Source organism: Xyrauchen texanus, chromosome 13 (genome assembly GCF_025860055.1).
Source record: "Xyrauchen texanus isolate HMW12.3.18 chromosome 13, RBS_HiC_50CHRs, whole genome shotgun sequence".
Lineage (NCBI taxonomy): Eukaryota > Metazoa > Chordata > Actinopteri > Cypriniformes > Catostomidae > Xyrauchen > Xyrauchen texanus.
Genome location: NC_068288.1, coordinates 17,463,117 through 17,491,004, shown reverse-complemented (window position 1 = coordinate 17,491,004; position 27,888 = coordinate 17,463,117). Strand labels below are relative to the sequence as shown.

At 39.2% G+C, this 27,888-nt stretch overlaps 1 protein-coding gene across 4 annotated transcripts in view; it reads left to right on the top strand.

Annotated features, from left to right (window-relative positions):
• The window catches only part of septin9b (septin 9b), a 113,061-nt gene extending 87,715 nt beyond the window's left edge, over positions 1-25,346 (top strand). For all 4 annotated transcript variants that reach the window (XM_052140652.1, XM_052140653.1, XM_052140654.1 and 1 more), the window contains 9 exons: positions 3,061-3,234; positions 5,572-5,700; positions 6,277-6,358; positions 7,722-7,859; positions 12,748-12,865; positions 19,732-19,827; positions 21,290-21,386; positions 23,054-23,105; positions 23,238-25,346. In XM_052140652.1, the coding sequence (XP_051996612.1) occupies positions 3,061-3,234; positions 5,572-5,700; positions 6,277-6,358; positions 7,722-7,859; positions 12,748-12,865; positions 19,732-19,827; positions 21,290-21,386; positions 23,054-23,105; positions 23,238-23,394 (1,043 nt within the window). In that variant the 3' untranslated portion in view covers positions 23,395-25,346. The remainder of the gene's footprint in view (positions 1-3,060; positions 3,235-5,571; positions 5,701-6,276; positions 6,359-7,721; positions 7,860-12,747; positions 12,866-19,731; positions 19,828-21,289; positions 21,387-23,053; positions 23,106-23,237) is intronic.
• Positions 25,347-27,888: the final 2,542 nt, after the last annotated feature.

Sequence of the window (27,888 nt, the reverse complement as noted above, 5' to 3'; positions counted from 1 at the left end):
GTGGAATACCGCCCGCGCTCCCTCTTATAACGTCATCACCCAGTTACTGTAAAAAAAAAAAAAAAACATGCTACCTTTGAAGAAACCCCAATAAATGTTATTTTAAGGCATTTTAAGACTTAAGCAATTTTTAAAAAATATACATATTGAGCACTTTAATTTACACATTAATTGGTTGTGGTGGTTAACCTGCAATTTAATTTACACTAAGTTGGAAGTAGATAGATACCACAGAAAACCTCGTGCTTGAAAACTAGCAAAACCACTTACTTCTCGCTGTGCAACTTGAAGTGACGAATGAAATTTGAAGTTGTGGCCGATGAATCACTTATCTTGGCACTGCAGATATTACACACAGCCGTTCTTTTCTTGGCCGTATACACGAAATCTCTAAACCCAAACTTTATTATCCTCGGGGCTGGAGCTGGTTTTGTTGTTGCTGTATCCATGTTGTCCGCGGAGGGATCTGCTGTTTTGGCAGGCGGCAAGCGGCTTCCTGATTACGCATGCGTATAAAGAAGAGTAGATTGGGTTCGCCGACTTATTGGAAAATATATAGTTCATTCTTAAATATATAAAAAAATCACAATAATTGAAAAACATTTTTTTCCACAAGTCATTTCAAGTAAATAGGCACAAGTCCGAGTCAAGTCTAAAGTCACAAGGAGCAAGTCTAAAGTCAAGTCGAGTATTTTTAGAGATCTAGTCAAGTAAGTCTCAAGTCCAGAAAATTGCGACTCGAGTCTGACTCGAGTCAAGTCATATGACTCGAGTCTCCCACCTCTGGTAATGGGATTACATATTTAAAATACAAAATATAAGTAACTATATTTCACTACAGTTACAATCTCTGAAAACCTAAATATCTTATGCAGTGTTGTTTCTAAAACAAGATGAATCAAATTGATCTTGTTTTAAGGTTTGCTTTATATTTGTATATATTTTATAAGAATAAGATTTTTGTACTAATATCAAAGGTCTTACTAGGAAAAAGAAATTATGATCCAACGTGAATTTTCATGATAAAAAAATATGATCGTGCCTGGTAACATGTGCATGTAAAATGGCTAGAAATAGCGTTTTAGCTTAGCGTAATGCTGAAAATGTACACAAGATTTATTTCTATTTCTTCTGCTCCAAACTTACTTCAAACTTCTCTGTCTGATCGTAACACATCATAATAAAAAGTGTTTTACCACTTTATTACCAATAGTTACTTATATTTTGTATTCCCCAACCCTGAGTATATGTGTATATTAAGGTTGTTATTGATTAATATATCATCAGTTATTTGCCGTTATTAATTTAATATATCAATAATAGTAATTAAACAAAAGAAATATGGAAGATCTAAAGCATTTTCAATGCAGAGGATCTTGTTTCAAGTTTGTTGAAAGGTGTGCGGAAGAGCTGGAAAGAGATGACCATAGTGTATGCTAATGTTTTATAATCTTGCATGCCATTTTGTCCATTAAAACGAATTATGTTTTCAAGACATGGGCTAGGCTAGCCACCTTCCTGCCTTAACAGTGAACTGAGAGAAAAGCCGAGAATGTATGATACAAATACAGTTCATTAATATACAAAAAATGTTATACTAATATTCCAATATTTAATACTTTAGATTCAAAAATTGTATCAAACTAAAGAATTAAACTTATACAACAACAAATTACATAATTCAGCCTGTTATTCAAACAGCATGATTAGGCTAATAATAATAGCTAATAATAAACATTTAAAATGCGTTTCTTGGCTTCTTGACCAAAAAAACTTTCATACTAAAACTCCGTAAATTAGTATTAGTAAATATCAGGTAAATTATTTGTTTTGATTTATTGCCATTAGAGTAAACTTAACATGTACTAAGTGTTGTCTTTCTAATGCAGCAAAATTTAATTGAAATGTTTGAACTGCTTGGAATGACAATGTCAAGTCGTGAAGCCTTGAAATGTGTTGGAAGTTAAGATCAAATCCAGTGGTGACAAGAGCTCAAAAGCTCAAATAATGTGTCTGATGAATGTATTTTCAGAAGTCAGTGCTGTCTCTGTTCCATTGAGATGATTACCAATACTACCAATAGATTTATTTACCAGTAGGCTAAGCATTGATTTAATAACAAAAGGAATGTTTCAAATTTGGATGAACTCCGAATCAGAGTTTTATTGGCAATGATGGTTACACACACAAGGAATTTGCATAGTTCCAGGTCACAAGGAATATGACGAATGAGACATAAATAAAATAATGTAGAGATAAAATATATAGAAATGCGCAATAGAAAACAGATAGAATAACTCATGTAGGAGGATATATACATATGAATGTGAAAAATTATGTGAGAAGAGGAAAGTGTATGTACAAATAATATTGCACTATTGAAAGACCAGAAATTTAACTCATTTTCAATGCTACCATAATGTAATAAATATGTTTAAATATGAGAATTGCAAGATGTAATATTTGCTTAAATTTTTTTTTAATTATGTCATAAATTAAGACATTGCCCTAATGCATTTAGTGATGAGCCGCAGGCTGCAGCCACTTATCTAGAGTCAGAACTGCTGTATTAAAGTATCACCACCTACTCATTAACTTAGAATTTACATTTTGGATTTGAAATTAAAAATCAAAATCAAATAAATAAAACTGAACTTTGCATTTTAATTTTAATTATGTTATCTTTATTCCATTGACTTAAAAAAATGCTTTGTAAAATATGAATTTGCAATTTCTTGCCTTTTCATTTTAATATTGGCAGTCTTGCCTCAAGATTGTTGCAATAATGGAATGTCAAATCACCAATTGCATTTTAGTTCTAATTTGACAAGGATGATGCATTGTCACTGTGAAAATGAAAAAGAAAATTTTATAATTTTGCATATTTTGCAGAAACTTAGTGGAAATTAAGTTGTTAATGGGGTTTTAATTTTCATCTTTGTCACTGCATTTATTTATTTAATATGGCAAATTTCATGCTCCATACAAAACTGCTGAAGCCAAAAACATCTTAGATACCACAAGAATGCTAACTTTCTCTCTCTCTCTCATTGTCAACAGGGTCAGAGGTCATCACAAGTATTCACAGCAGTATGGCAGATGCAGGAAAGATGCCTGTGGAGCGGGGTGAGAAGACCAGCACAGAGTTTGGCTATGTGGGTATCGATGCCATCCTGGAACAGATGAGGAGGAAAGCCATGAAACAAGGCTTTGAGTTTAACATCATGGTTGTCGGTGAGTACAGATTGTGTGTGTGTGTGTGTGTGTGTGTGTGTGTGTGTGTGTGTGTGTGTGTGTGTGTGTGTGTGTGTGTGTGTGTGTGTGTGTCACCAACAATCATACTACGGTCCAATTTTTTTTTCCCCCATTCTGATGGTTGATGTGAACATTAACTGAAGCTCCTGACCCATATCTGAATGATTTTATGCACTGCACTGATGCCACACAATTGGCTGATTAGAGAATCGCATGGATGATTGTTGTTGCCAGATGGGCTGGTTTGTGTATTTCCGTAACTGCGAATCTCCTGGAATTTTCATGCACATCTGTCTCTAGAATTTACTCAAAAACAAAAAACATCCAGTGAGGGGCAGTTCTGAGGATGGAAATGCCTCATTGATGAGAGAGGTCAACAGAGATATTAGGCAGGGGGTTTTAATGTTGTCACCTCTTCCCCAGCTCCACCTTATTCTCCATTATTCTAACCTTCCTTTCTCCATTCAAGTCTCGATCTCGAGCCCCTCCATCCGAGACAGCAAGCCAAATTAGTTTATTGTTAAAAGCCAAGGGCTGGATGGGTGGGCCTCTTTCCAGGAACTGGTACATTAAGTTTTTGGAAGACTTTAGCTCTGAGGACTAAGACAAAAGCATTTGTGTCTCTTGAGTGAAAGTGTTGATGCTTGTTCTAATCCACTGCATTGAGAAGTGAATATGTGAAGTATGTAGTCTCTTAGTCTACTGGGTTTACTAAATCATTAAATGTTTTTTTTCTGAGTAGATCTCTCTTTTCAAAGGCTTGTTTTTTTGGTAGTCGATGACTGGTTTTGTCAGATGTCTGTTGTCTATTTGGACACCTTTAATAATCTGATCAGCTCTCTTAATCTTGAGGTTTGTGAACATCAGAAATGGTTTTCAGGTGTTTAGCTGACAACATGCTAAACAAATCTTTCAATGCCACAAGTGTGTTTACTTGAATGCCAAGTGCTCATAGGAGAGCCATCCAAAGATACTCAGAGGAAACCGGTTTCATGAGGATATCATTAAGCTGGCAATGCACAGATACCTCCATTGCAATACATGCTTGATGGTGGTACAAAAGGTAGGTGTGAGATCAAGTTCAAAGAAGAATTTAGCAAGATACACTTAATTATTCCTTAGGATTTAAGATGCTAATTATTGTCAAAGGAGTGAATTGTTTTTAAATCAAATGCCCAATAATATGTTAAAAATGTTTTACAAAAACAACTAATCCCAAATGGTTTCTGCTCTCTGTATTGAGAGCAACTGCCCAGCTGCCTCACTCAACTGATCCCAGCTGCCCCTTGTTCCTGCTTCATGGATATCAAATGAGAGATCCTCTGTTTAACCTCCTCTTAAGCACTGCCTCTTTGTGTGTGTGTGTGTGTGTGTGTGTGTGTGTGTGTGTGTGTGTGTGTGTGTGTGTGTGTGAGCGTGTATTTATCACTTTGTGGGGACCAAATGTCCCCATAAGGATAGTAAAACCCGAAATTTTTGACCTTGTGGGGACATTTTGTCGGTCCCCATGAGGAAAACAGCTTATAAATCATACTAAATTATGTTTTTTGAAAATGTAAAAATGCAGAATGTTTTCTGTGAGGGTTAGGTTTAGGGGTAGGGTTAGGTTTAGGGGATAGAATATAAAGTTTGTACAGTATAAAAACCATTATGTCTATGGAAAGTCCCCATAAAACATGGAAACACAACGTGTGTGTGTGTGTGTGTGTGTGTGTGTGTGTGTGTGTGTGTGTGTGTGTGTGTGTGTGTGTGTGTCATTGAATGGACCAGGGGGCAGCTGGTGGGTCTGTTCAGCTTGTGAGGGTGACGATTATGCTACATACGCCAAAACCCACCACATCCCTTTTGCCATCTTAACTCAATTGAATATGTGTCTCTTGTGTGTTTGGAGAAAGGTTACGTATGTATGTGTGAAAAAGTTACTGTTCTGGAGAGCTAAATAGATGGCTGTGATTCGGCTGCAGGCATGATTCTGCAGATAATCACTGCTGTGCTGATATTCAGTATGACAGAATGATTGTGAATGTGACATTGCTTTTATACAACATATGACCAGTTGTTTTTTCTATTTTTAGCTCTGCTAACAAAAATACTTAAAGAAGAAACTGTTTTGTTTCACAAATAAAAGGATAGATTGACAGTCCGTCTAGAATGCTGGAAAGTTACACAGACAAGAGGAGTGATACAAACAGTGAAGCATGGAATGCCACTTGTCCTATCAGATTAGAGGACTGGACCTAACTGTTGTATAATTGTAATATAATTTTTAAAACAAGGCCCCTAAAAATAAAAAAAAAATCTCTCCCATGTTTGCAGGTCAGAGTGGTCTGGGTAAATCCACACTGATGAACACACTTTTTAAATCTAAAGTGAGCCGCAGATCTGTGATGACACCAGAGGAAGAGCAAATCCCCAAGACCATTGAGATCAAGTCCATCAGCCACGGTAAATAGACATTCACCCTGACAGAACTGAAACTTTAACACCTTATCCATTGAGGAGCAATATAGTACTCCTCACACGCATCGCAAGGGAGTCTCGACTCTCAACTGATTACAATACTAGTGACACAAGAGAAACGACGTGATTCTCCAACGAGCATAAATACGCAGAGCACACACACACATTTTGGGTATAATGGTCAGTTTTGTGTCACATTAAACTGTTATTTCTCGATACGTTTCTGTAGTGAATGAATTATACAGTAAGTAAATTTATAATCAGAATTTCTCTCGTTTCGTCCATTCGGCTCATCATGGTGCATTCTGGGATCGCCTACCCGGGGAAGGATACATATGATGCTACCTTATAATTTATCCAAAATGAGATATCTTAAGAGGCAGCATAATTAAGATAACTACAGTACTTTTTGGCACATGCCTTGGGGTCAGGAGCGTGCCTATAATGTCTTAAAATGCTGCCTCCGGAGTACACCCACTAGGTTTTGGAAAAGACCCACTGTCTCATGAATTTTGGTGCACATTCAGTTCCTCAAACTCTTTTTTTTTTTTTTTTAAACAGACATCGAGGAAAAAGGAGTGAGAATGAAGCTGACTGTCATTGACACACCAGGCTTTGGAGACCAGATAAACAATGAGAATTGGTCAGTTTCTCCTTATTCACCATTCAGTGCTGATATCTGCTATGAAACAATGTAATATAAACTAGATACCTCTATGTACCACAGCGGCCAATATTGGGGGCATTGCTGTTATGTAGTACACGTCCTCATGAAATATGTGTACATATTTCAGATAAAATATTAAACGCACAAATTTTTAAGATGAAAATCATATTAGTTAATTGTTTCACCGCAATATTCAAAATAAGTGAACCTTGGGGTGAATTTGAAATTATTTGACGCCTTTGATGTGAGCAAATGTAATTTTTTTGCCACTCTGTGCTAACTTTTCCCCTCAATCACAAAAACAAAGTATGTTTTCTTTGGAATATTTTTTTAATTGGTAAATATTTTATGGGTTTCCTCAATTTCGTCAAAAATCTTTCATTCTGTCAGTGTTTTGTAATATCACTTTAACTAACAAAAGCCAGGTCTCTCATGTCTCTGTCTTACAGGAAGTGAAAGGTTTTTTGTGTGTTTGTTATGGAAAAACATGTTCTGTGGTATTAGTTGATCTGTCTCACTTTAAAGCATTTATCCTGTTAGATAAAATTACAGAAATCACCATGATATTGTCAAAATCAGAAGATGGACAAAAATACATCAAAATAAGCCTTAGTTGACACCCTCATGTAAGATAACTCTCAATCCCTCACTCAGCCAATGGCAAACTTTGGCTTTTCATTTTTATCCTGTATGGCATCTTGATAATTGTCGATTTAATAACCTGTAAATAACCAAGTGTTAATTAATAAAGTTTTATATGCCTAAGCTTATCCTGAGCATATGGCCAAAAGCACTACACTTAACCATTGACCTGAATATTGAGTTGGTCTTCCCAGCCTCCCTCTTCTTGGAAGGCTTTCTACGTTCCATGTTCCAAGATGTTAGAATATGGCTGCAGGGAGTTGCTCCAATTCAGACACAAGAGCATGAGTGAGGCCAGGCTCTGATGTTGGGTGATGGGGCCTGGCTCGCTTACTGCCATCCAATTCAATCCAAAGTTTTTCAGTAGGTCTCAGATCTGAGCTTTGTGCAGGCCAGTCAAGTTTTTCCAGACCAGAATCACTAAATCATCACCAGACTTTGCTTTGTACACAGGGCATTGTCATGCTGGATCAGAAAAGGGCCATCCTCCAACTGTTGAAACAGTTAGAAGCACAGAATTATCTAGAATGCCACTGTATGTTGTTGCATTAAGATTTCTCTTCACTGGAATATCATGAATAGCCAAACCTATTATTCACTATTAAACACTAAATTCAACTGAATTTCAAATTTTTTTTAAATTCATGTAGGCCTTGTTAGATCTCATATGTTTCCTGCCATCTCTGTCTGTTTACAGCTGGCAGCCCATCATGAAATTCATTAATGCACAGTACGAACAGTATTTACAGGAAGAGATCAACATCGACAGGAAGAAGAGGATTCCAGACTCACGAGTCCACTGCTGCATATACTTCATTCCTCCTACCGGCCACTGGTGAGACCATGCACACAAACAAACAAACACATAAACAAACACACATATGTGCACTCATTTGTGTAGGCATGCAAACATATTTACACACAAACATCACAATCAGCTTAGCCCATGAAAACTCACTTAAACTAGTGCCAGACATCTTGAAGCAAATGTAAATTATTTCGTGTTACAGTGGTTTTTGTTTATTTTTTAGACCTGTGTGGTTCTCATTGAATTCTGGTCATAATTTCCTAATCACAAGACTATTTGAGAAGATATTTAAACAATATTTAAAGTAGTTATCATGAATGCTGGGAATTTTTTGGTTGCCTTTCCTTTACTATCCGGTCCTATTTATTCATTTGAGCATGTGCCTTTAGATAAAAGTTTTTTAAGATTTTGAGAAACACATGCTGTCTCTCAAATGAAGCACTATGCACTTACACAATATACTGTATTATGCACTCAGCCATGTGGTGTATGAATTTTTATAGTGTAGTTTTGTCCCAAATGGAACACTTAAAAATGTTTTACTACATGGAAGTATTCACTGTTTAACAGCTAACAGAAGTGACGTTTTAAACACATGTAATAAGTTGCCGCTTTAGTGCATTAGCCAAACTCAGTTCAAAATCACTTACATTATTTCTAAAATAATGTACAGATTCACACAGCTTGGGGTGAATGTAAAGCATTCAGCGCACATTCTCCATTATTTACAATTGTTTTGTCAGACCAGCATAACAACCAGGTAACTCTGCCCCTTCTGCTGCGTTTGACAAGCCACAAGTGCTGAGTGCATGAAGTGTCCAACATTCCACACTCCATTTTGATGGTTAAAGAAGTACATCATCTGGGTACAAGTAGTACAATTATTTTTGTTGCATTTTCAGTTAACATACTACTCTATTTGTAGTATGCATTACTACAAAATGCCATGGAATAGAGCAGAAGTGTGCATCTGCACCAGCAGATTCAGTCAATTGTGGCCAAACTATTGAATGATAATATATATTCATTCACACTCTCTCACACACACACTCTCGCTACTTTTTACAGTGTGATAATGCACACTGCTCTGGCCTGTAAAGCCAAGATTCATCGACACTGAAACTGAGATTGTAAAACAGTTTCTTATGTCCAACTTTTAAAGAGAGTGTTTCTATCTGAGTGTGTTTTGGGATGTGTGCACACCGTTATTAGACATGGCCCTTCCTTCTTGTCTCAAAGCAGCTGGTGCTTGTACAGATACTGTATATCAACAGCTGCGTGTCTCACTATATGCCACATCACTTCAGTCACAAACAGACTTCAGTTCCTGTGTTTCAAACTTCCTAGAAAGAGCCTATTTTACCTAAAAAGTAGGGTGAGAATATTGTATTGATTGCAATTGTATTGATGTGCAATACAAAAATGTTTATTTTAAGTTTAGTATATTGTGATTAAAAACTGTGATACAATATTTTGCATCTTTATACTCACTTGTTTTTCATTTATTTTCATTGGACTTCGATACTGAGTATTTTAAACATTCTTTGCTTTTTCTGAGTTTGCATTTTGGTTGTACAAAACTGTTTGTAGACCTAATGCCTTAGTATTTTCTTTTCTCACACACTTGCTCTGAGTAATGCTTATTTTCTTTTTCTCAAATATTATGTATGTGAAAAATTTAACAAAAAATATATTGATCTTAGAATATCTATAGATATCTAATAATATTGTGTCATAAAATATAATAATGCTTTGAAATAATGTTTGGAATGTTTTTTTGTTAATAAAAAATTACAGACCTGAATATTAAGTAACACAAATTGTATTTCAGTGGTTTTAGCATGTAACATCAGAGATCTGTATTTATGCTGTTAGGTGACTAGCATTAGACAGACCATAATACCTCAGTCAGCATTTGACTTTTCGCCCACTTTATTAAAATTGCTTTCAAATGGTCATGTTTTCAATAGAGTACAAACAAACTGTAAACCCTTTATGGCACTTTTCCAACTCTACTCGCTTTACTTTTCGGAGCTTGCATTTCCACTGCAGTTTAGTGCCACCTGTACATGGGTGGGATTATAGGCTGATCGTCATAGTTGCGCCACCTCTTCTGCCATGACATTATCTTAAACACGATACAAACTGTCCAAAACAATAACACGACCGATAGCTGTTAGCTACTAGCTCATTGTGCTGCATAAAGCAGTTGTTGCATGGTGATTTGACACAAGTGTAACAATTAAATTGGCCTGGTTGTTTTAGAAGCAAGCTTCCAGTAGCTGGTCAACTAAATAAAGAGAAGCTTTCAAGCAGAGTATAGAGTTAACGTAAAAAAAGGTACCATCCTCCATCGAGTCCAGGGCACTCTGCCTCCCATTGCTCGCCAGTTTAGATAGCTTCCATTTGGTCGAACCACTTCCACTTTTCCTTGATGTTCTTAGTCAATTTTATAATAAAAAAATATTTTCCCTACACTGTTGGTAGGTCAGGTGGTAGCTGTGTGCAGCTAACAGCTGAGACAATTCCTGAGAGACTTTTTTGTTTCGCATATCACTAACGAGTGGACCGTCTGCACCTCGTTTATTGACCATGGTGAGGTTTTGCGCACAGCCATTTATTTTATTCGAGAGTCACGTGAACAAATGATACTGTTAACGCTGTTGCTAACTTTAAAACTAGCGGGTTGATGTCGCGTGTTGGAAATCCAGTGATGCTGGTAGTGACGATTCTCCCTGACCAATCAGTGATCTGCAGGATTTTGATGTCACATTTAGTATCGTTTCGGCTCACTTGGAACCTCGACCAAGGTGGTACTAAAAAAGTTTCAGGTACCAGGTACTATCCACAGTGGAAAACCCAAAACAGCGAGCAGAGTCGAGTTGAGTCGAGTGGAAAAGCCCCTTTAGTTGGCTGATCAAATCTCAGATTCAGCTGTTAGCACTGGCTGCAAGATTGCCATAAAGTTGGTTCTTGAACATTTCAAACTTGTATAATCGCATTTGTGGATGTCAAACTGATTGGTAGCCATCTTTATATTATGGTTATGTGGGAAATCGGAATTAAAACGAAAGTGTCCACTGCAAATGTTGACTCCTTCCTCTATGAAAGAATAACTGAGTCTATTATGCAGTATTTTGCATTGTTATTATTTAAAAATACTTTCAATCATTAATTGTATTGTTTTTGTTTTTTTACAGTTAATTGAAACAAGGGCATTTTTTTCAACATTGCCACATTTTTCAAATTATTTCTAAAACAGCCATGCGGGCTGGATAAAATAGGCCTGAAGTTCCCCACTTTTGCTGTACATGATGCATTAGCAAACAGATTATTGCCATATACTGATTAAAAGAGGAATATTGATGTGCATGAAAACATTAGTAACATCAGTGTCACATAAAAGCCATACTAAAATATGCCAGCTGTGACTCACCTCAGCCCCTGTTATCAAAAGCAGCTCTGATGCTGCTCTGGATCTATGCACATAAAATGCTAAATCTGCCTTTAACTGTTGTTGTTATGACAAGCAGATGATGACAATCATCAAGTGGTGGCCAAAACTAAAAGCCTACTGTGTGGCAGGGTGCAGGGCAGGGCCAGGTCGTGATTCTACACACCCGGTCCCTTATCAGGCTAATCAAGCCTCCGAGAGGGATAAAGGCCGACTGCGGAAGACAGTGCGGGAGAGAGAGATCGTTTACGGGCATGTCCGTCATGTGTGTGTTTGTATCTTTTGTTTAAGTTTATCATTAAATCTATTATTTATATTGTCAAGCCGGTTCTCACTGCCTCCTTTCCATTGAACTGCGTTACACACTGCTTGTTTAAAGAAAACAATTTCCTTTTTTCATATTTAAAACATTGATGCCATAATCTTATTTACTCAGTTCCAATGTGCATGCATTTATGCTGCCTTCGTGTTACACAGAACAATTTTCATGTATATGTGCTGCTTCAGATGCAGCTTTTCTTCTGCGTATCTTCTGGGTAAGGATGGCATTATTTAGCTAAATCAAATAATACACTCTAGGCTCACTGTACTTTGCAGAGTAAACTTTAGCACAAACTTAAGTGTATATTACAAAGGTGTTTCTTATAGGTATTGCGATACTGTGTGAGGTTAATGCTTGAATGTCATTCTTCTCTGTATGCAATTGAATATTTTGCGTGTTTAAACAGACAGCGGATTGTTTAAAGCCCTTCTGCACAGTAGTCATCTCCATGTAATAGAATGCCATCCCAGATTGTGACATATTTTTGTTCGGGGGACTAAGAGACTGTGTTCTTTCATTCCAGTTTTTATTAAGGCAAAATTATGTGTGTTATGTGAGTTAATAAAGATCTTAGTGTTGCTAGTTTGTGCCTTGCAGTTGTGAATACTGTACACTCACAATACTTTCTCTACCAAGCAGACATAAACACACACAAGTTGGTTCTATGTAATAATTTAATAAACGTAAATGTGATACCATTTCAAAAGCACAAGTGAAATGTATGCAACTTGGTCTCAACCTGGTAATAAATGCTTATCACTCTTTTAATGCCTTGTTAATTTTTCTGTGCTGTTGCACCTGTTAGAATGTGAAACACAAGGTTATAGCAACTTACAGTATACTGTAAATGGTATATCACTGGTATATGATATATATTTACTCCCTGCTGGGAAAAAAGGGCTTAAACCAGCCTATGCTGGTTTGCTGGTCTTAGCTGGTTTAAGCTGACCTGACCTGTTTCCAAATGCCTCAATCCTCTCTAAAGCCAAAATAAAAGACCAGCTTGGTCAGACTGAGAGATCAGCTTTTTGTGTGTTTTTTTTTTTCAGCAGAGAGACCACTCTTTCTGAGGCTTTCCCTGACATTACCTCCAGTTTGTCCTCTTTGGGTCTTATTGCTTTGTTTTGTCCCCATTTTAGTTTGCGGCCAATTGACATTGAGTTTATGATGCACCTGAGTAAAGTGGTGAACATTGTCCCTGTTATTGCCAAGGCAGACACACTCACCCTGGAGGAGAGAGACTTCTTCAAAAAGAAGGTGAGCAATTCATTTCAGATTTCCACAGAATGAAAATGGTGGCTCTTTTCCAACAATACTGTATATTGATTTGCTTTTTATTCGATTTTTTTTAATTCATCTACTTGTCAAATTCTGGTGAGGGTTCTCTTCCTCTTGTGTGTCAATATTCTCAGTCATCCCTGACACCATAGAAAGTGCATTTGTCATAAGTTTTCCATTTATTTGAAGGCATTTTGCCACACCTGTCCCAGTATCTATATGAGTAGTAGGATGATCTCCTTTACCTCATTACACACTGTGATAACATAATGTCATCTGTGGAATAGCCTTCCTGATGGTGTAAATTTGGTCAGAACTGCTCTGGTTTAGATTGCCCCTCTCAGTGTTCTTTGCAGCATTTCCAATTCTTCCATTTAAGCTTCTGTTTTTGTATGCTGGTAACATACCACACTGTTGGCGTGGGGTGTTGGCAGGTACAATAGTATGTGTGTATATGTTATTATACCATTAGTTAATTTTTTTCTCAACTTAAATGGATCTCTGTAACCACCCATAAATTGAAGGACCAATGTGTGGAAAGTAAAAAAATAAAAATATCTTCAGTCCTGCTTGGACACAATTATGTACTTGAATCTTTGTCTGAGTATGTTTGTGTTGAAACTCTCTTGGGTTCATGGGCTGGTGAGGCATGTTGTGTTTTGCTCAACCTCAGCTTAAGCTGTAATAACTTGGCAGAACTTCACAGACTTTTAGAGGTTTACAGAATATATCCAGCAGTGGGCATATGGAGGTTTGCTGTTAAAGGGCCATGAAACCCCAAAACAAATTTTTTGATATGTGAACAGATATGTACAGGATGCACATCACTGAAAACAGTGATAGCAATCATTATGTTTGTTGTTAAGGGGAAAGTGGTTATTTATTTATTTATTTTGTTTTATTGAGGCATTTCATTCTTCCAGTTTCAAAATGAAAGTTGAAGCAATTTCACAAAAATTAGGTAAATGCGTAAACCCAGAGTAATGATTGGTAGGACAGCACGTATTTACATTACTAGATTCTGAGAGTTTTTCCACATCATTCATGAGAAGGAAAGCTTCCATCCAAACACAGTGCTGCCTCGTGCAAGAGCAGGCATTACAGTAGAGAATTCAAACTTACGTAGGCTACGTAACAGCTGTTCTGCAGACGCGAGACTTCAACAGGACTCGGGGAACAGACATGAGTGGAATTTTACACTAAACACCATGGTCAGATCAAAATCACTCCACAAATGCTCTGCAGTCCATTCCCTGACCCCCTCCCATTTTCCCTCTTCCCGCCAGCCCACATATTTTCCCACCCATATCGAGACTAGTTTTTCTGTCTGAGGTGTGAAAAATTGGGTTTTAATTAGGTGGGCTTAGTGACCCTTTAAAACATGCACACACATATGGAAACATCTGGACCTTACATTGCATACATAGCTGCAATGTACAATTTACAGTTATCTGAGCATTGATTGTATGGAAGAGTTGAATTACGTTTCAAGATTGAATTATCATTCTGGCAAGAATTCCAATTTATTTATTTATTTTTTAAACAAGCTCACATACATTGTTCTCTTTACAAAAAGCTTCACTAGGATGCTGCGCTGAGAAAAACTCTTTGGGAACAATCCTACATTGTGACCAGCTGTGAATATGTGTGTAACACGTCAATGAACATTGACCGGAATTTATTGCCTCGGCTGGTGAGATCATTGGATGCACCTGTGGCCATGCTATAAATATAAAGACGCGTCACCAACGTGTCGTCAGATCCATTTTTTTCAGAGCCCATTCTGTGTGAGTGTGTCTCACAAGCCTGTCACAAACTTTCCTCTGCTAGGTGTTAGAATTTGGTTAGGCAGTGCGCAGTGAACCTTTTCTCTTTCTCTGCTTTATATATATATATATATATATATATATATATATATATATATATATATATATATATATATATAAATAGAGAGAGAATGACTGAGAATCAGAGCAAGCGATGCATGTTCCCTTGTTTACGCACTATTGCCGAGAGGGACACGCATCAGTTTTGCTTTGTTTGTTTGGGGGAAGAGCATGCTGCTCTCGGGTTGGAGCGGGGCGGGTGCGAGCATTGTGATCTGCTTTCTGGCGAAATGCTTCATGCTCGCCTCGCTTACTTCTGGGAGTCAGCGGCCACTCTTTCATCATGGGGGTCTCGCATATATCTGGCTGAGGAGCGAGAGACAGGTCCGTCCCTATCGCTCGCTCTCTCCCCAGATCCAGCTGATCCTTCTCATAAGCCTGAAGCGCACCTTGGCGCCTCTTCGGTTCACAAGGGGGATGACACCTCTGTACATTCCACGCATAATAATAAAGTGGCTGAGAAATTACTTGAGGGGGTTACTCGGGCTGTGGCCAGACTACAGCTGGACTGGCCACGCAAACAAGAACCCCCCCCCGGTGGCTGAAAAATAAATAAATAAAATAAAAAAACAAAAAAAAAAAATAAAAAGGAAGGGAATGCTATATTAGTCCCTTCCTGTCTTTGATGACCGTGCTATTGGCCGGTCTATGTCTGCCTTGGTCAGCGTGGCGAGGCATCTTTGGCTTAACCTTTCTGGCATCAGGGACAAGGATAATGTTTTCCTCCTTGATGCCCCGGTTTCGCCTACTGGCCTATTCGGAGACGCCATGAGCATGGTTATCTCCAGGTTCCAAGAGGCGAAAAGCCACGAGGAGGCTTTCAAGCAGTTCCTCCCTCGCCACACTCAGGGGGCGGGTCCGTCGGCAACCCAGACCTGCCTCAGTCCTGTTAGAAGGGAGGTTCAAAAGCAAACCGTGGCAAGTCCTGCTCCTCCTCGCGGTGACTAGGGACAGTCTCGTCGCCCTCAACAGCCACCCAAGCAGGACCTCAGGGTCGTGATTTCTAAAAGAAAGAAGCCCTGATGGTCTTGTACCCAGCCTTGTGGGGGTAGTTCCCCTCGGGACGGGGCATGTGTACCATCCACTTCGGCCCTCCCGATACCCTCACGAAACCTCTTCACTCCCGCTGCCTTTGGTGCTTCTGCAATTAATCAAGGATGGACTTCAAAGACATTGGTCATTTATCTTACAGTTCAAACACAATAGATGTTTAAACACTGACCCGTAACACTTACTTAGTTTAATAATTTTAAACCATGACTTTAACTATACATAAGTAATATTTACATTATATTCATGATGTTAGCCAGAGGGAATCTGGCCCCCACAGTGAGTCTGGTTTCTCCCAAGGTTATTTTTCTCCATTAATCTACATCTTATGGAGTTTTGTGTTCCTTGCCACAGTTGCCTACAGCTTGCTCTCTGGAGTTATTAATACAACTATTGTTTAATTATTTTTATACACGATTAAGAATCGTATTTTATCTAATTACACAATGATGATTCATCGACTTTATAGACATTACAGTTTTATTGTCTGTTAATGCTGATCTTCTGTAAAGCTGCTTTGAAACGATGTGTGTTGTGAAAGGCGCTTTACAAATAAAATTGACTTGACTTGCTTCGGGTGATAGAGGCTTCCAACAAAGAGTTGGGTGTACCGTTGCTTCCTGCCTTAATCCAGGACACCGAACACTCAACACCCCCTCAACAGGAAGTCTTAAATTAATACCCATCTCAGAGTACCTGGCAGCATGGAAACTTCTGCCAGATATTTTTATGTGGGTCCTAAGAACAGTAGAGAAGGGCTACAGAATTCAATTTGCTCGCCTCCCTCCATATTACAATGGTTTGGTCCCCACTACCATAAACCGGAGCAGGCATTTCTACTGTGAAAAGAACTGCAAAATCTCTCGGTCTAAGGGGCCATAGAACATGTTCCCCTTCCAGAGAAAGAGTCAGGTTATTACAGTGAATACTTCCTGGTTCCCATAAAGGGTGGGGGGTTGCGTCCGACCTTAGATCTTCAAGGCTTGAACTGCCCAGTCAGGGTGTTCAAGTCCAAGATGCTAACTATCAAGACGATCGTGTCACATGCCCAACATCATGTTTGGCTGGTCACGATCGATCTCATGGATGCATATCTTCATATAGAAATTCCGCCACAGCACAGGAAGTTCCTGAGGTTCACTTTCGGGGGCGATGCCTTCCAGTATCGGGTTCTTCCATTCGGCCTAGCCCTGTTAACCCGCACATTCATAAAATGCAGGGATGCAGCACTGGTTCCTTTGCAACTCTGGGACATCTGCATTCTGAATTACATAGACGACTGGCTGATCCTAGCGCAGTTCCAAGAACTGGCAGTTCAGCACAGGGATATCATCTTAGCTCATCTGGTTTCTCTGGGTATGAGACTTAACGTCAGAGAGCGTTCTCTCTCCCACCCGGGGAATCACTTATCGGGGGGTTATATGGAATTCGATCACGATGGAGGCACAATTGTCTCCCGCACGAATCATTTCCTTTCAGAACACCCTGAGCAAGGTCAGACTAGGTCAAGGTTGCACTGCTCATCAGTATCAACAAATACTAGGTCTCATGGCATCTGTGTCCGCGGTGATCCCTTTGGGCCTTCTGCACATGAGACCGTTCCAGCTGTGGCTAAAATCCAGGGGGTTTCATCCAAGGGCCGTTCCCCTAAGGAAAATAAGGGTTACAAGCCGCAGGCTTCGTTCCCTTTCTATGTGGTTCAGACCACGGTTTCTTACCTTGGGTCCCACTCTAGGTGTGTCTCGTCATCGCAGGTTGCTAACGACAGACGCCTCACTGACGGGCTGGGTAGTGGTCTTAAGTGGTCGTCCAGCTCAAGGGGAATGGGAGGGTCGTCAGCTCGGTTGTCACTGTAACTGTCTCGAGTTGATGGCTGTATTTCTGGCCCTAAAATACTTCCACCAGCATTTGAGAGGCTGCCATGTCTTAGTGCGCGTGGGCAATATAGCGGTAGTCTCTTACATAAACCATCAAGGAGGTCCACGTTCATGTCAGCTAAATTTCTGGCACATCGGATTCTCTGTTGGGCACAGGGCAAGCCCCTGTCACTCAGGGCAGTTTATATCCCTGGATGCCCGTATATGGGAGCAGATTTACTGTCCAGACAGAAAATACTGACGGGGGAGTGGAAACTTGACCCCTAGGTAGTGGAACAAATCTTGGTGAGATTTTACAGGGCAGAAGAGGACCTCTTCGCCTCTATGAACAGTGCAATGTCTCCTCTACTTCTCCCTGAGTAGCTCCCCTGGGTCTGGACGCGATGGCGCATACATGGCCCTGAATGCGTCAGTATGCGTTTTTCCCCGGTTTCTCTGCTCCCGGGAGTCTTGGCCAGAGTTTGCCAGCAAGGGTCTTACCTCTTACTGATAGCGCCGCGCTGGCCGAACAGGGTATGGTTCTCGGGGTTAATATCTCTCCTCGACGGCTCGCCTTGGGCGATTCCGAACAGGAAGGACCTTCTTTCTCAGGCACAGGGGACAATATTACATCCCCGGCCCGAATTGTGGAACCTTTCACACTTGACCCCTGAAGGGTACCAACTGAGGTACACAGTGCTTTCTCCTGAGGTTATCGAGACCATTTTAAGTGCTAGGGCTCCCTCCACTTGGAACAAATCTGGTTGAGATTTTACAGGGCAGAAGAGGACCTCTTCGCCTCTATGAATAGTGCAATGACTCCTCTAATCGGATATGACTGAAGTCTTTGTCCCATGTGAGTGCACAACTTTTAAAACATTTATCAAAAGTAATTTTTTTTTTTAAAAGGTGAAACATTTTTAATGAGAAACAAATTACTGAGTGCTCTTTTTAATGTTTTTATTCAGTGAAACTGTTACTCTGGTAGTGCATGAGTGTTGGGTCATTGTTTAATATCACAGGGTCTAGGACAAAACTTTAATGGATGGGCCTCCCTTTCCCCTGGCTTCAGTGAGAAGGCTGTTTCAGATATGATCTTAGTGGATCACGTTCTTCAAATGGTCTGGGACAATTTTCCCAGTAATCCTCCATGATGATGACCCTGTGTGACAGCAACTGTATCATTCTTATACTTCACCCAGCATAACGTCTATTGGTTTTGCCTGTGCAAATGCTGCCAGAGGAAACTCACTGGGCATCCAAGATACAATTCCTCCTTACATTTGCCTCATCTGCCAAACTGAACAAACCCCAGGCTCCAGAAGCTCTTCAGGCTTGTACGCAACTGTTATGCTTGGCTGTGTGGTCAACACAAAATCCTTGAATCCCTTTCCTCTGCCTTACTCAGCCTGTGACCTGACAGGAGAGTGGGGTGACTCTATTTTCAACCCTGAGCTCCTGAGCATATTGATGTTGACCTGCTGCATATGTCTGGTTTATTTGATTTTAATGTCAGGCTCGAATCCAAATAAAATCTCAGAGTGGATTCTGTAAAGGGTGTAATTTTGATTCGTGGTCATTCATTAAAGCCTCCCGCAGGCTGAAAGCTCTCTGTCTGTGTTCATTCCATTGGTTCTTTAGGCAGCCAATGGTGAGTTTAAATCTTCACTGCCAGAAGTCTGAATGTCGGTTAAAATTATTTAGTCAGACATCTGGTGACCTTTTATTTACAGAATGCATCATTAATGATATAGTTAGTGTTGTGTTTCTTGAATGTCTTTACCTGTTTTGTTTTACCACACTAAATATATTGTTACTCATTTTGTCATTATTTTTCTAAAATGAATCATTCTCTGTTTTTGGAAATGGATTACTAGGACTTTTGTGCCTGCACATTCATGCATGTTTCCCATAGATGTCAGAGAAACTGAACAATGATTCATGAATTTGTGTGTGTGTGTGTGTGTGTGTGTGTGTGTGTGTGTGTGTGTGTGTGTGTGTGTGTGTGCGTGTGCGTGCGCGTGTGTGTGCATGTGTGTTTGCGTGCCCACAGATAAGAGAGGACTTGCGAGCCAATGAAATCGAGGTCTACCCTCAAAAGGAGTTTGATGAAGATGCAGAGGACAGAATGATTAATGAAAAGATCAGGGTATATCTCTTTTACTCATCATACAATCACTCCTATAGTATCTGTTATGAAGGGCTGTCTTGTCCCTTTTTTTTTTACTCCAAGTATTGTATTTGTAGGCCTTTCAAAAGCTTTTTTTTTTTTGGAAGAAATGTATTCAGTTCACAAAGGATGCATTAAAATGATCAAAAATGCTGCCAAAAGCATTACCAACATTGAAAATTATTATTACTGTTTGAAATATTTTGTCAAATTTTGGTCAGAAAAATGGCGAAAAATAAACAAATTTCTTTAAAAACTCTTGATATTCTTTTAAGAGGTGAAGGCTCTTTTATGCATTACTGATTTAAAATAAAAAATCAAACTTGATCTGACCAGGAAATAGAGAGAGGTGGATGGCCCATATGTACAACAAGTGGAAGACATGTACATCAGAGTCTCTAGTTTGAGAAACAGACCCCTTACAGGCCAAACACCAGATTCATCTGCAACGTTGAGGTGAAGACTCTGGGATGTTGAGTTTCATAGAAAAAGCCACATCTGAAACTGTCAAGTATGGAAAAAAGTATTTAGATTGAGTGGTAAATCATTAAAAAGAGTATTGTGGATTACTGAATCAAAGTTTGAAGTGTTGAACTTTTGTTAGAAAAGTGCTCTACAAATCAGTTACATCTTTGGGAAGTACTTCAGAAAACAGGGGATGAAATTTCACTTGAATATCATAATAAACTGCCAAAAAATGCCTGTTAATGTTAAAATGATTAGTAGATGCATACATATTTATTTTTAAATTGAAATAGTAATTTGTGACATTATAAATGTCTTTATTGTAATTCTTGAAGAATTTAAACCATCCTTGTTGAAGACAATTATTATTTTCTTTCAAAACAAAAATGTCACAGCGATTCCAAATATTTGATTTCAAACAGTAGTATATATCTAGGATTTTTATTACAGATATTGATAATTAGTGTGATAAGGATCTTTTACCAATATTCACACTTTTACACTTAACTGGTAAACTGAGAGTCTTCTGATAAGTGCTGGTATTTGGTGTACTTCTAAAGACTTGCACCCAAAAATGCCATTACACCACTGTTTGTTTATCAGGAAAATATGATAACAGCAGTTATTACTATTTTTATTGGTTCTCAAGTGAGACACAATTAGCTTTTAAAGCTTAAAAGCTAGACATTGCCAATTAATTTTTTTTTTTTTTTATGTTAGTTTTGGGCAATGATTTATATATCAAAGCAACTATTATTATTATTATCATCAATAGTAGTAGGATCAATAAGGAGGTTTTCAAAATTAATGTTTTTTTTTTTTTTTTTTTGTAGTTTAATGCTTATTTATTAATTATTTTATAGGTTCTGCATATCTGTAATTGGACACCTAAATAAATGGTACCATATCATTAAAAAGGAATAGTAAAAAAAAAAATTATATTAGTCTATTTGTTGTTTTTATGTCTCTGTTGTAGGAGATGATCCCGTTTGCTGTGGTGGGAAGTGATCAGGAATATCAGGTCAATGGAAAAAGACTTCTGGGCAGGAAAACAAGATGGGGGACAGTAGAAGGTAGTGTACACACACACACACACACACGCTCAGCCTCTCTCCCTCTCCACTCTTCTCTTTTAACTTTCTCTTGCCCAAACACATATCTGCACATCCCCTCTGGCAGTACGCTTTGTTGTTGGATTGGTGTACACTGGAACTCTTCTTAATTTAAACTTGCAGTGTTTGGTTGTAAGGAATTTTTATGTTCCCTTGCCCACATCATCCTCCATCGACTTATTTGTTTAACTGTATTTGAACAGATTCTTAGGATTTAAACAGTTGAGCTAAACTCTTAAATCTTCATACAGTGAGAGCCAGATCACATAATTGTGCTGTGCTCTCAAAATGACAGATGGACAGATTATTAAACACACATTAGCTCTGTGTTTGTGTCTATGAAACCTATTTCCTTTTCTTGTTGCCAAGAGCAAATCAAATCACACAGTGTAGATAGAATCTGAATTTGTACAATCAGGAATAAAAATAAATAAATAAAAACATATGGTCTAGTCAGTCAATGACTTCACAGGCAGCATTTTCTGGGACCTCATTAGGGCACTGTCTTCCAAAGCACTTTAAAGGGATAGTTCACCCAATCTCTCATAATTTACTCACCCTCCTCACATCCCAGATGTGTATGACTTTTTTTCTTCAGCAGAACACAAATTAAGATTTTTAGAAGAATATCTTAGCTCTGTAGGTCCTTACAATGCAAGTGATAGGTGTGGGTGAGAAATGGATAACTATTTAAGTAATTGTTTTATCATATATTCTCCTCCCTGCCCAGTAGGGTATGATATGCAGAAAGAATGTGAATCTCCAGAAACAGAAGAAGAAAGTGAAGGAAAAAGGACTTAAATATTGATCTGTTTCTCACCCACACCTAACATATAGATTCAAATGATATGGATTTAACCACCAGAGTTGTCTGGAGTACTTTTATGTTGTCCTATGAGGAGTTTGGAGCTTCAAAGATTTTGCACCCACACATTTGCATTGTAAGGACCTGAGATATTCTTCTAAAAATCTTTGTTTATGTTCAGCGGATGAAATAAAGTCATACACATCTGGGATGCATGAGGGTGAGTAAATGATGAGAACATTTTCATTTTTGGGTGAATTAATCCTTTTAACATCATACCTAATGATCTAAAACAATGCTCTTCCCTCTATTGCTAAATAGACTCAGGGCTGTTTAACCACCACTAATTAACATAAAAAAAATTTTGTCTCTTATTTTAAACCATTGTCAGCTCCCTTCAAATGTTCAAATGGGTTTTTATTTCCTTCAAGGGGCTTTTAAAGTGCAAGTATTAGACATGGTTGTTTTAATACCTGTGAATGTGGAAGAATCTGTCATTCATGCACAACCTCGCTCTACAAGAAAGTGGAATAGTTTTCGCAGTGCTCTTGGTAAAGCCCTATGTAATGTGTTATTACTTTAAGAAGATTTTGTCTGCTCAAACGGCATCTCTCGTTTTTGCGTTATAGCACTGCCATCTAGTGGCTAAAAATATGCTACTCCAGCATTATAGCAATATTACAACCCCCTTTGAAACATACAGTGGCAAACATTTAATTCAATAAGACATTCATATTAAAATTAAGTAAAAGTACCATATTAAAATAAAAAGTATTTACAGCTGCACTATTCACTAAAACAACATCCTTTTTTATTTGTGCAGTTGAGAACACAGCACACTGTGAGTTTTCCTACCTGCGGGACCTGCTCATCAGGTAATACAAATTCTGCATTTCAGTTCTGTTCATTTGTTAGTAAAGAGTAAGATGTGAATTTCAATTGAAAGCCACTACCAACTTCCCTCCCTCTCTTCTCTCTCTCTGTTTGTTTCCCTGATCCTCTTTCAGAACTCACATGCAGAACATCAAAGACATCACAAGCAGCATCCATTACGAGATGTATCGCATACGCAGATTCAATGAGAACAACACACAAACGAATGGGCAGCCAGCAATCCACGCCAACGGTATAGCTGAGCATGAAATCCTTTCCCATGAAATGTAAACATCAATCTGCCCATACATCCATCCATTCATCTGTCCATCTGATTCTACGTCAATCCCAACATTTTTAACATCAACATTTTCTTCCTGTATTTACTCTGCCTCCATTTTGTCTTGTGGTTTCAGCTGACCACTAATTTTCCAAAAAAACAAAACAAAAAAAAACCTTATGTGTGGAAATGAATCTGAGTGGCACGTTTAAGCCTGTAGCAAAATGTGATGTTCTGTAATTTATTTGTTTAGTATTTTATTAAAGATGTACTACTGTGTGTCTTTTCAATATCCTCATTTAAGGGAATTACTCAGAGTGGAAATAATGACATCTGTCAAAAGTGTACCATGCCATAGTCCATAAAGCTTAAATCATTGGTTTAATTTGAACTTGATGATCATCGTATGACTGTTCAGCATTCAAAAATGTTTAAATAAAAATGTGCTTTAGGGGCTTTAGAGCCGAATAAATAAGGTTTTTGTGTGAAAATCTTTGACATATTTTCATGGAACAAAGACAAACGTGGAAAATTATTTCTGGTGTATTACAGTCCTGTACTCTAGAAAATGTGACCCTGACCCTGAGCAGTCACTTCATTTCAGACATGAGGCTTGATGAATGTAGTCAATGAAAACATTTTTTAATCAAGTGTTAACAGATTTTAAGGCATTTTAGTAGCCCCTTTTTTGTAGTGACTCTGCCCTGGTATCTTCACTGATTTTTGATATGTTCACGTACTTTGTGCCATATTTGCATTTTTTTCAGTTTTTTTAAGCATAGATCATTTATATTATTATTGTAATTATTGTGCTTTTTATTTGTAAAACAAACTAAATGTCCTTATGTTTTTAGGCTAACATTCATATTTTGATTTGTAAAGAATTATGTATTTATATACTGCAAGTTACCCAAATGTAATAGTATGGTTTTTGTAGATCACATATTTAGATTTCCAGAATGTTATTACAGTGACCCTCAGTCTCATTGTTTAGTAAAGCAAGTTCTGAATCAGTCTATCCATCTCTCTTCATTCTGTATAAATGCCACTGTGATATATTAATTATATGCATTTTATTTTGTTAGTGGAAAACCACATCATTAATAATTATGTGGGCAGCTGAATAATTTGGTTAATAATAACAAAGTGTCCTGGATATAAGCCATCTATTTTTTATTTTATTTTTATTTTTTTTACAATGGTAAAAGGGTTTATCTTATGGACCTTAAAATATTTTTACCTGTTTGCAGATGATCTGTCTAAATAAATTTTTTGCTTAAATAATGTCTCTCTGCATATTTTGTAGGGCCTGAATTTGGTGTGTTTTTAATAAGATAGCTAACAAAACATCACAATTTTGTCCCACCAATTGTTGGCCAGTAAATAGCATTATATTAGAATAACATATGAGCTTCTATGGATGTCAGCAAATTCTTTGAGTCAATCACGTTATTTTCCATCCCAAAACCAAAAATAATTTACAGTATTCTAGTGTCCTGTTTGACCCTGATTATGTCCAGGCTGAGATGTACTTTAAAACAGATAATTTTATTAATATTGTACACCTTATTGTATTTTGTTGTAGTATAAGTTCAGAGTTATCGTATTGATTTGAAAAATAAAAATACAAATAAAGGTTGCTATTTTTTATTGTCATCAAATTTTGTGTGTGATATTTTGTATGCATGCATATGTTATTGGTAAAAAGTCCTTATTGAATGGAATTTGTTTTATATAATTATTGTTCATACAGTACATTCAATGTTGTAAGAGAAAATGTACACTCATTATATGGCTAAATTAACCAACTGCTGGGATTGTGATTTGTTTCTGCACATGTTGGTGAATGTCTGTGAATCAGGAGGTAATGTCACTTAAGTAGGCCATCTGCGGTAATGATTATGGGGAAATTATGCTGAATTGAATGTAAGAATACCATGGTGAAAATGTAATAAAAAAAAAACTGAGATCTATACGACTGTGTTCTGTATAGAAGCCTAATGAAAATGGGAAACATTTATTTAGTCATTTATTTAACCAGCTATGAAAATAATCAAAATGTCATTTCACCAGGAGATTCCTGCAGAGGGTGAGAGAAATTGATAATAAATTAACTAATTTGTATCTCAGGGTATGAATGTACATTCAGAAAGCTATAAGAAAGTAAAAAATAAGTCATTAAGTTCTTCTTAAATTCAATGTTAAATTCTTAATTCACAGCAGATGGGCATTTGATATATAGATACAGATATATTTATTCACAGAGGGAATATTAAATATATATATAGGCAAGTATAAAGGCGAGGAAGTACTATGAGTACATCCATAACCTAGATGTTCCCCATCTGTCGCTCTCTTCGACGTTGTGTTGGAGAAGCGACACTAGGGGTCCAATTTAAATCACGCCATGCGCTGAGCCCTGTACGTGTTTTGCTGACACAGGAGCGGGCAGGTATTTTATGTGCCAAGACGACCAGCTGTGTCAGACTGCATGTACACTTCGCCAATGACTTGTCAGAGTCCTTCTGGTTACCCTAGACAGGGGAGCAAGGCGACGCTTGGGAACGGGCCAAGCTTGGCTGGGCCTCTTTTCTCTCTGTGTTTCTCACATAGAGCAATAAACGGCCGGGGCCCTTACATCCATTAAGGGAAGGGAGTCTTACCCAGTTTCCTATTCTTTCAGGGGGAAAAGACCCTGCGGAGACCACATCTGCCCGGAAGGGGAGGTAAGAGTGGTGAATATGTCACGTGTTTTTAGGCGGCACGTGGAAAGTGGCGCGGTGGTAGATCCAGCCTCGAGGAGGGGGGAGTTGCTACAACACGGTGACCGGAGGGCAGCCAGGGACTGCCTAAGGAAAATGCGGGTCCACTTTTGTAAGGGGACCGTATCGTGGAAAATACACACAGGGGGAGTCCTCACCCTGTGGAGCACCTATTCCAGTACAGGGTAGATTGAGTACCCGCAGTGGATTGGGTTGGCGAGTTCCTCCGCTGAACTGCGGACCCACGAGGGCTAGGGAGGAATCCTCCAGGGATCTGAGGAGTGGGATCTCCTGGGAGAAAAAAACGCACAATTTTACCTCAACCGAGGGAAAGGGTGCTATATGCAAGCGATTCACCCGGCCACCCCATCAGCGTGTTACCGAGTTCTACTGGCTCGGACCTGAGAAAACACGGGATGATACTGACTCAACCCTGAGACTGGAAAATCTCGCAATGGTAACGGGTGTTGCCCAACCCGCTGCTCTACATATGTCTGCCAGAGAGGTCCCCCTGGCCAGTGCCCACGAGGACGCAACACTCCTTGTTGAGTGAGCTTGGATCCGCAAGGGGGGGCACGGCCTGGGTGTGATAGGCCAATGAAATGGCATCCACTACCCAGTGGGAAAGCCTTTGTTTGGAGACAGTGCTCCCTTTCTGCTGTCCCACAAAGCAGACAAAGAGCTGCTCAGAACATCTAAAGCTCTGCGTGCGGTCCAGGTGGGTACGCAAAACACGTACCGGACACAGCAACGAAGGGGCAGGGTCTGCCTCCTCCCAGGGCAGTGCTTGCAGATTCACTACCTGGTGGTAGGAACCTTGGGCACGTAGCCCGGTCGCGGTCTTAGGATCACAAATGTGTCTGCCGGACCGAACTCCAGGCAAGTGTCGCTGACAGAGAACGCTTGCAGGTCCCCAACACTCTTGATGGAGGCGAGCACCATCAGCAGGGCAGTCTTAAGAGAGAGGCCCTGATCCATCTGATTCTAGTGGCTCGAAGGGAGGTCTCTGGAGGCCCGTGAGGACTACCAAGAGGTCCCAGGAGGGGAACAGGCTTGGCTGGGAGGGATTTAACCTACGAGCACCTCTTAGGAACCTGATAATTAAGTTGTGCTTACCCAAGGACTTGCCATCTACTGTGTCGTGGTGGGCCGCGATAGCAGCGACATACACCTTTAGGGTGGAAGGGGACAGCCTCCCCTCTAGCCTCTCTTGCAGGAATAAGAGCACTGAACTAACTGTGCACCTCTGAGGGTCTTCGGCCTGGGAAGAACACCAATTTGCAAACAAGCTCCACTTTAGGGCGTAGAGATGCCTGGTAGAAGGGGCTCTGGCTTGGTTGATCATGTCTACGACGGTAAGCGGCGGTAGACCAGCTAGATCTTCCACGCCCCGTCCAGGGGCCAGATGTGGAGGTTCCAAAGGTCTGGGTGCGGATGCCAGAGCGTGCCCTGCCCCTGAGAAAGAAGGTCCTTCCTCAGGGGAATTAGCCAGGGAGGGGCTGTTGCGAGGAGTATGAGGTCCGAGAACCAGAACCGGGTGGGCCAATAGGGAGCCACTAGTGTGACTTGTTCCTCATCCTCCCAACCTTGCACAGCACCTATGCAAGAAGGCTCACTGGGGGAAATGCATACTTGCGCAGCCCCGTAGGCCAGCTGTGTGACAGTGCGTCTGCCCAGAGGGGAGCCTCTATTTGGGCATACCAGAGCGGGCAGTGGGAGGTCTCTCGGGAGGCAAACAGATCT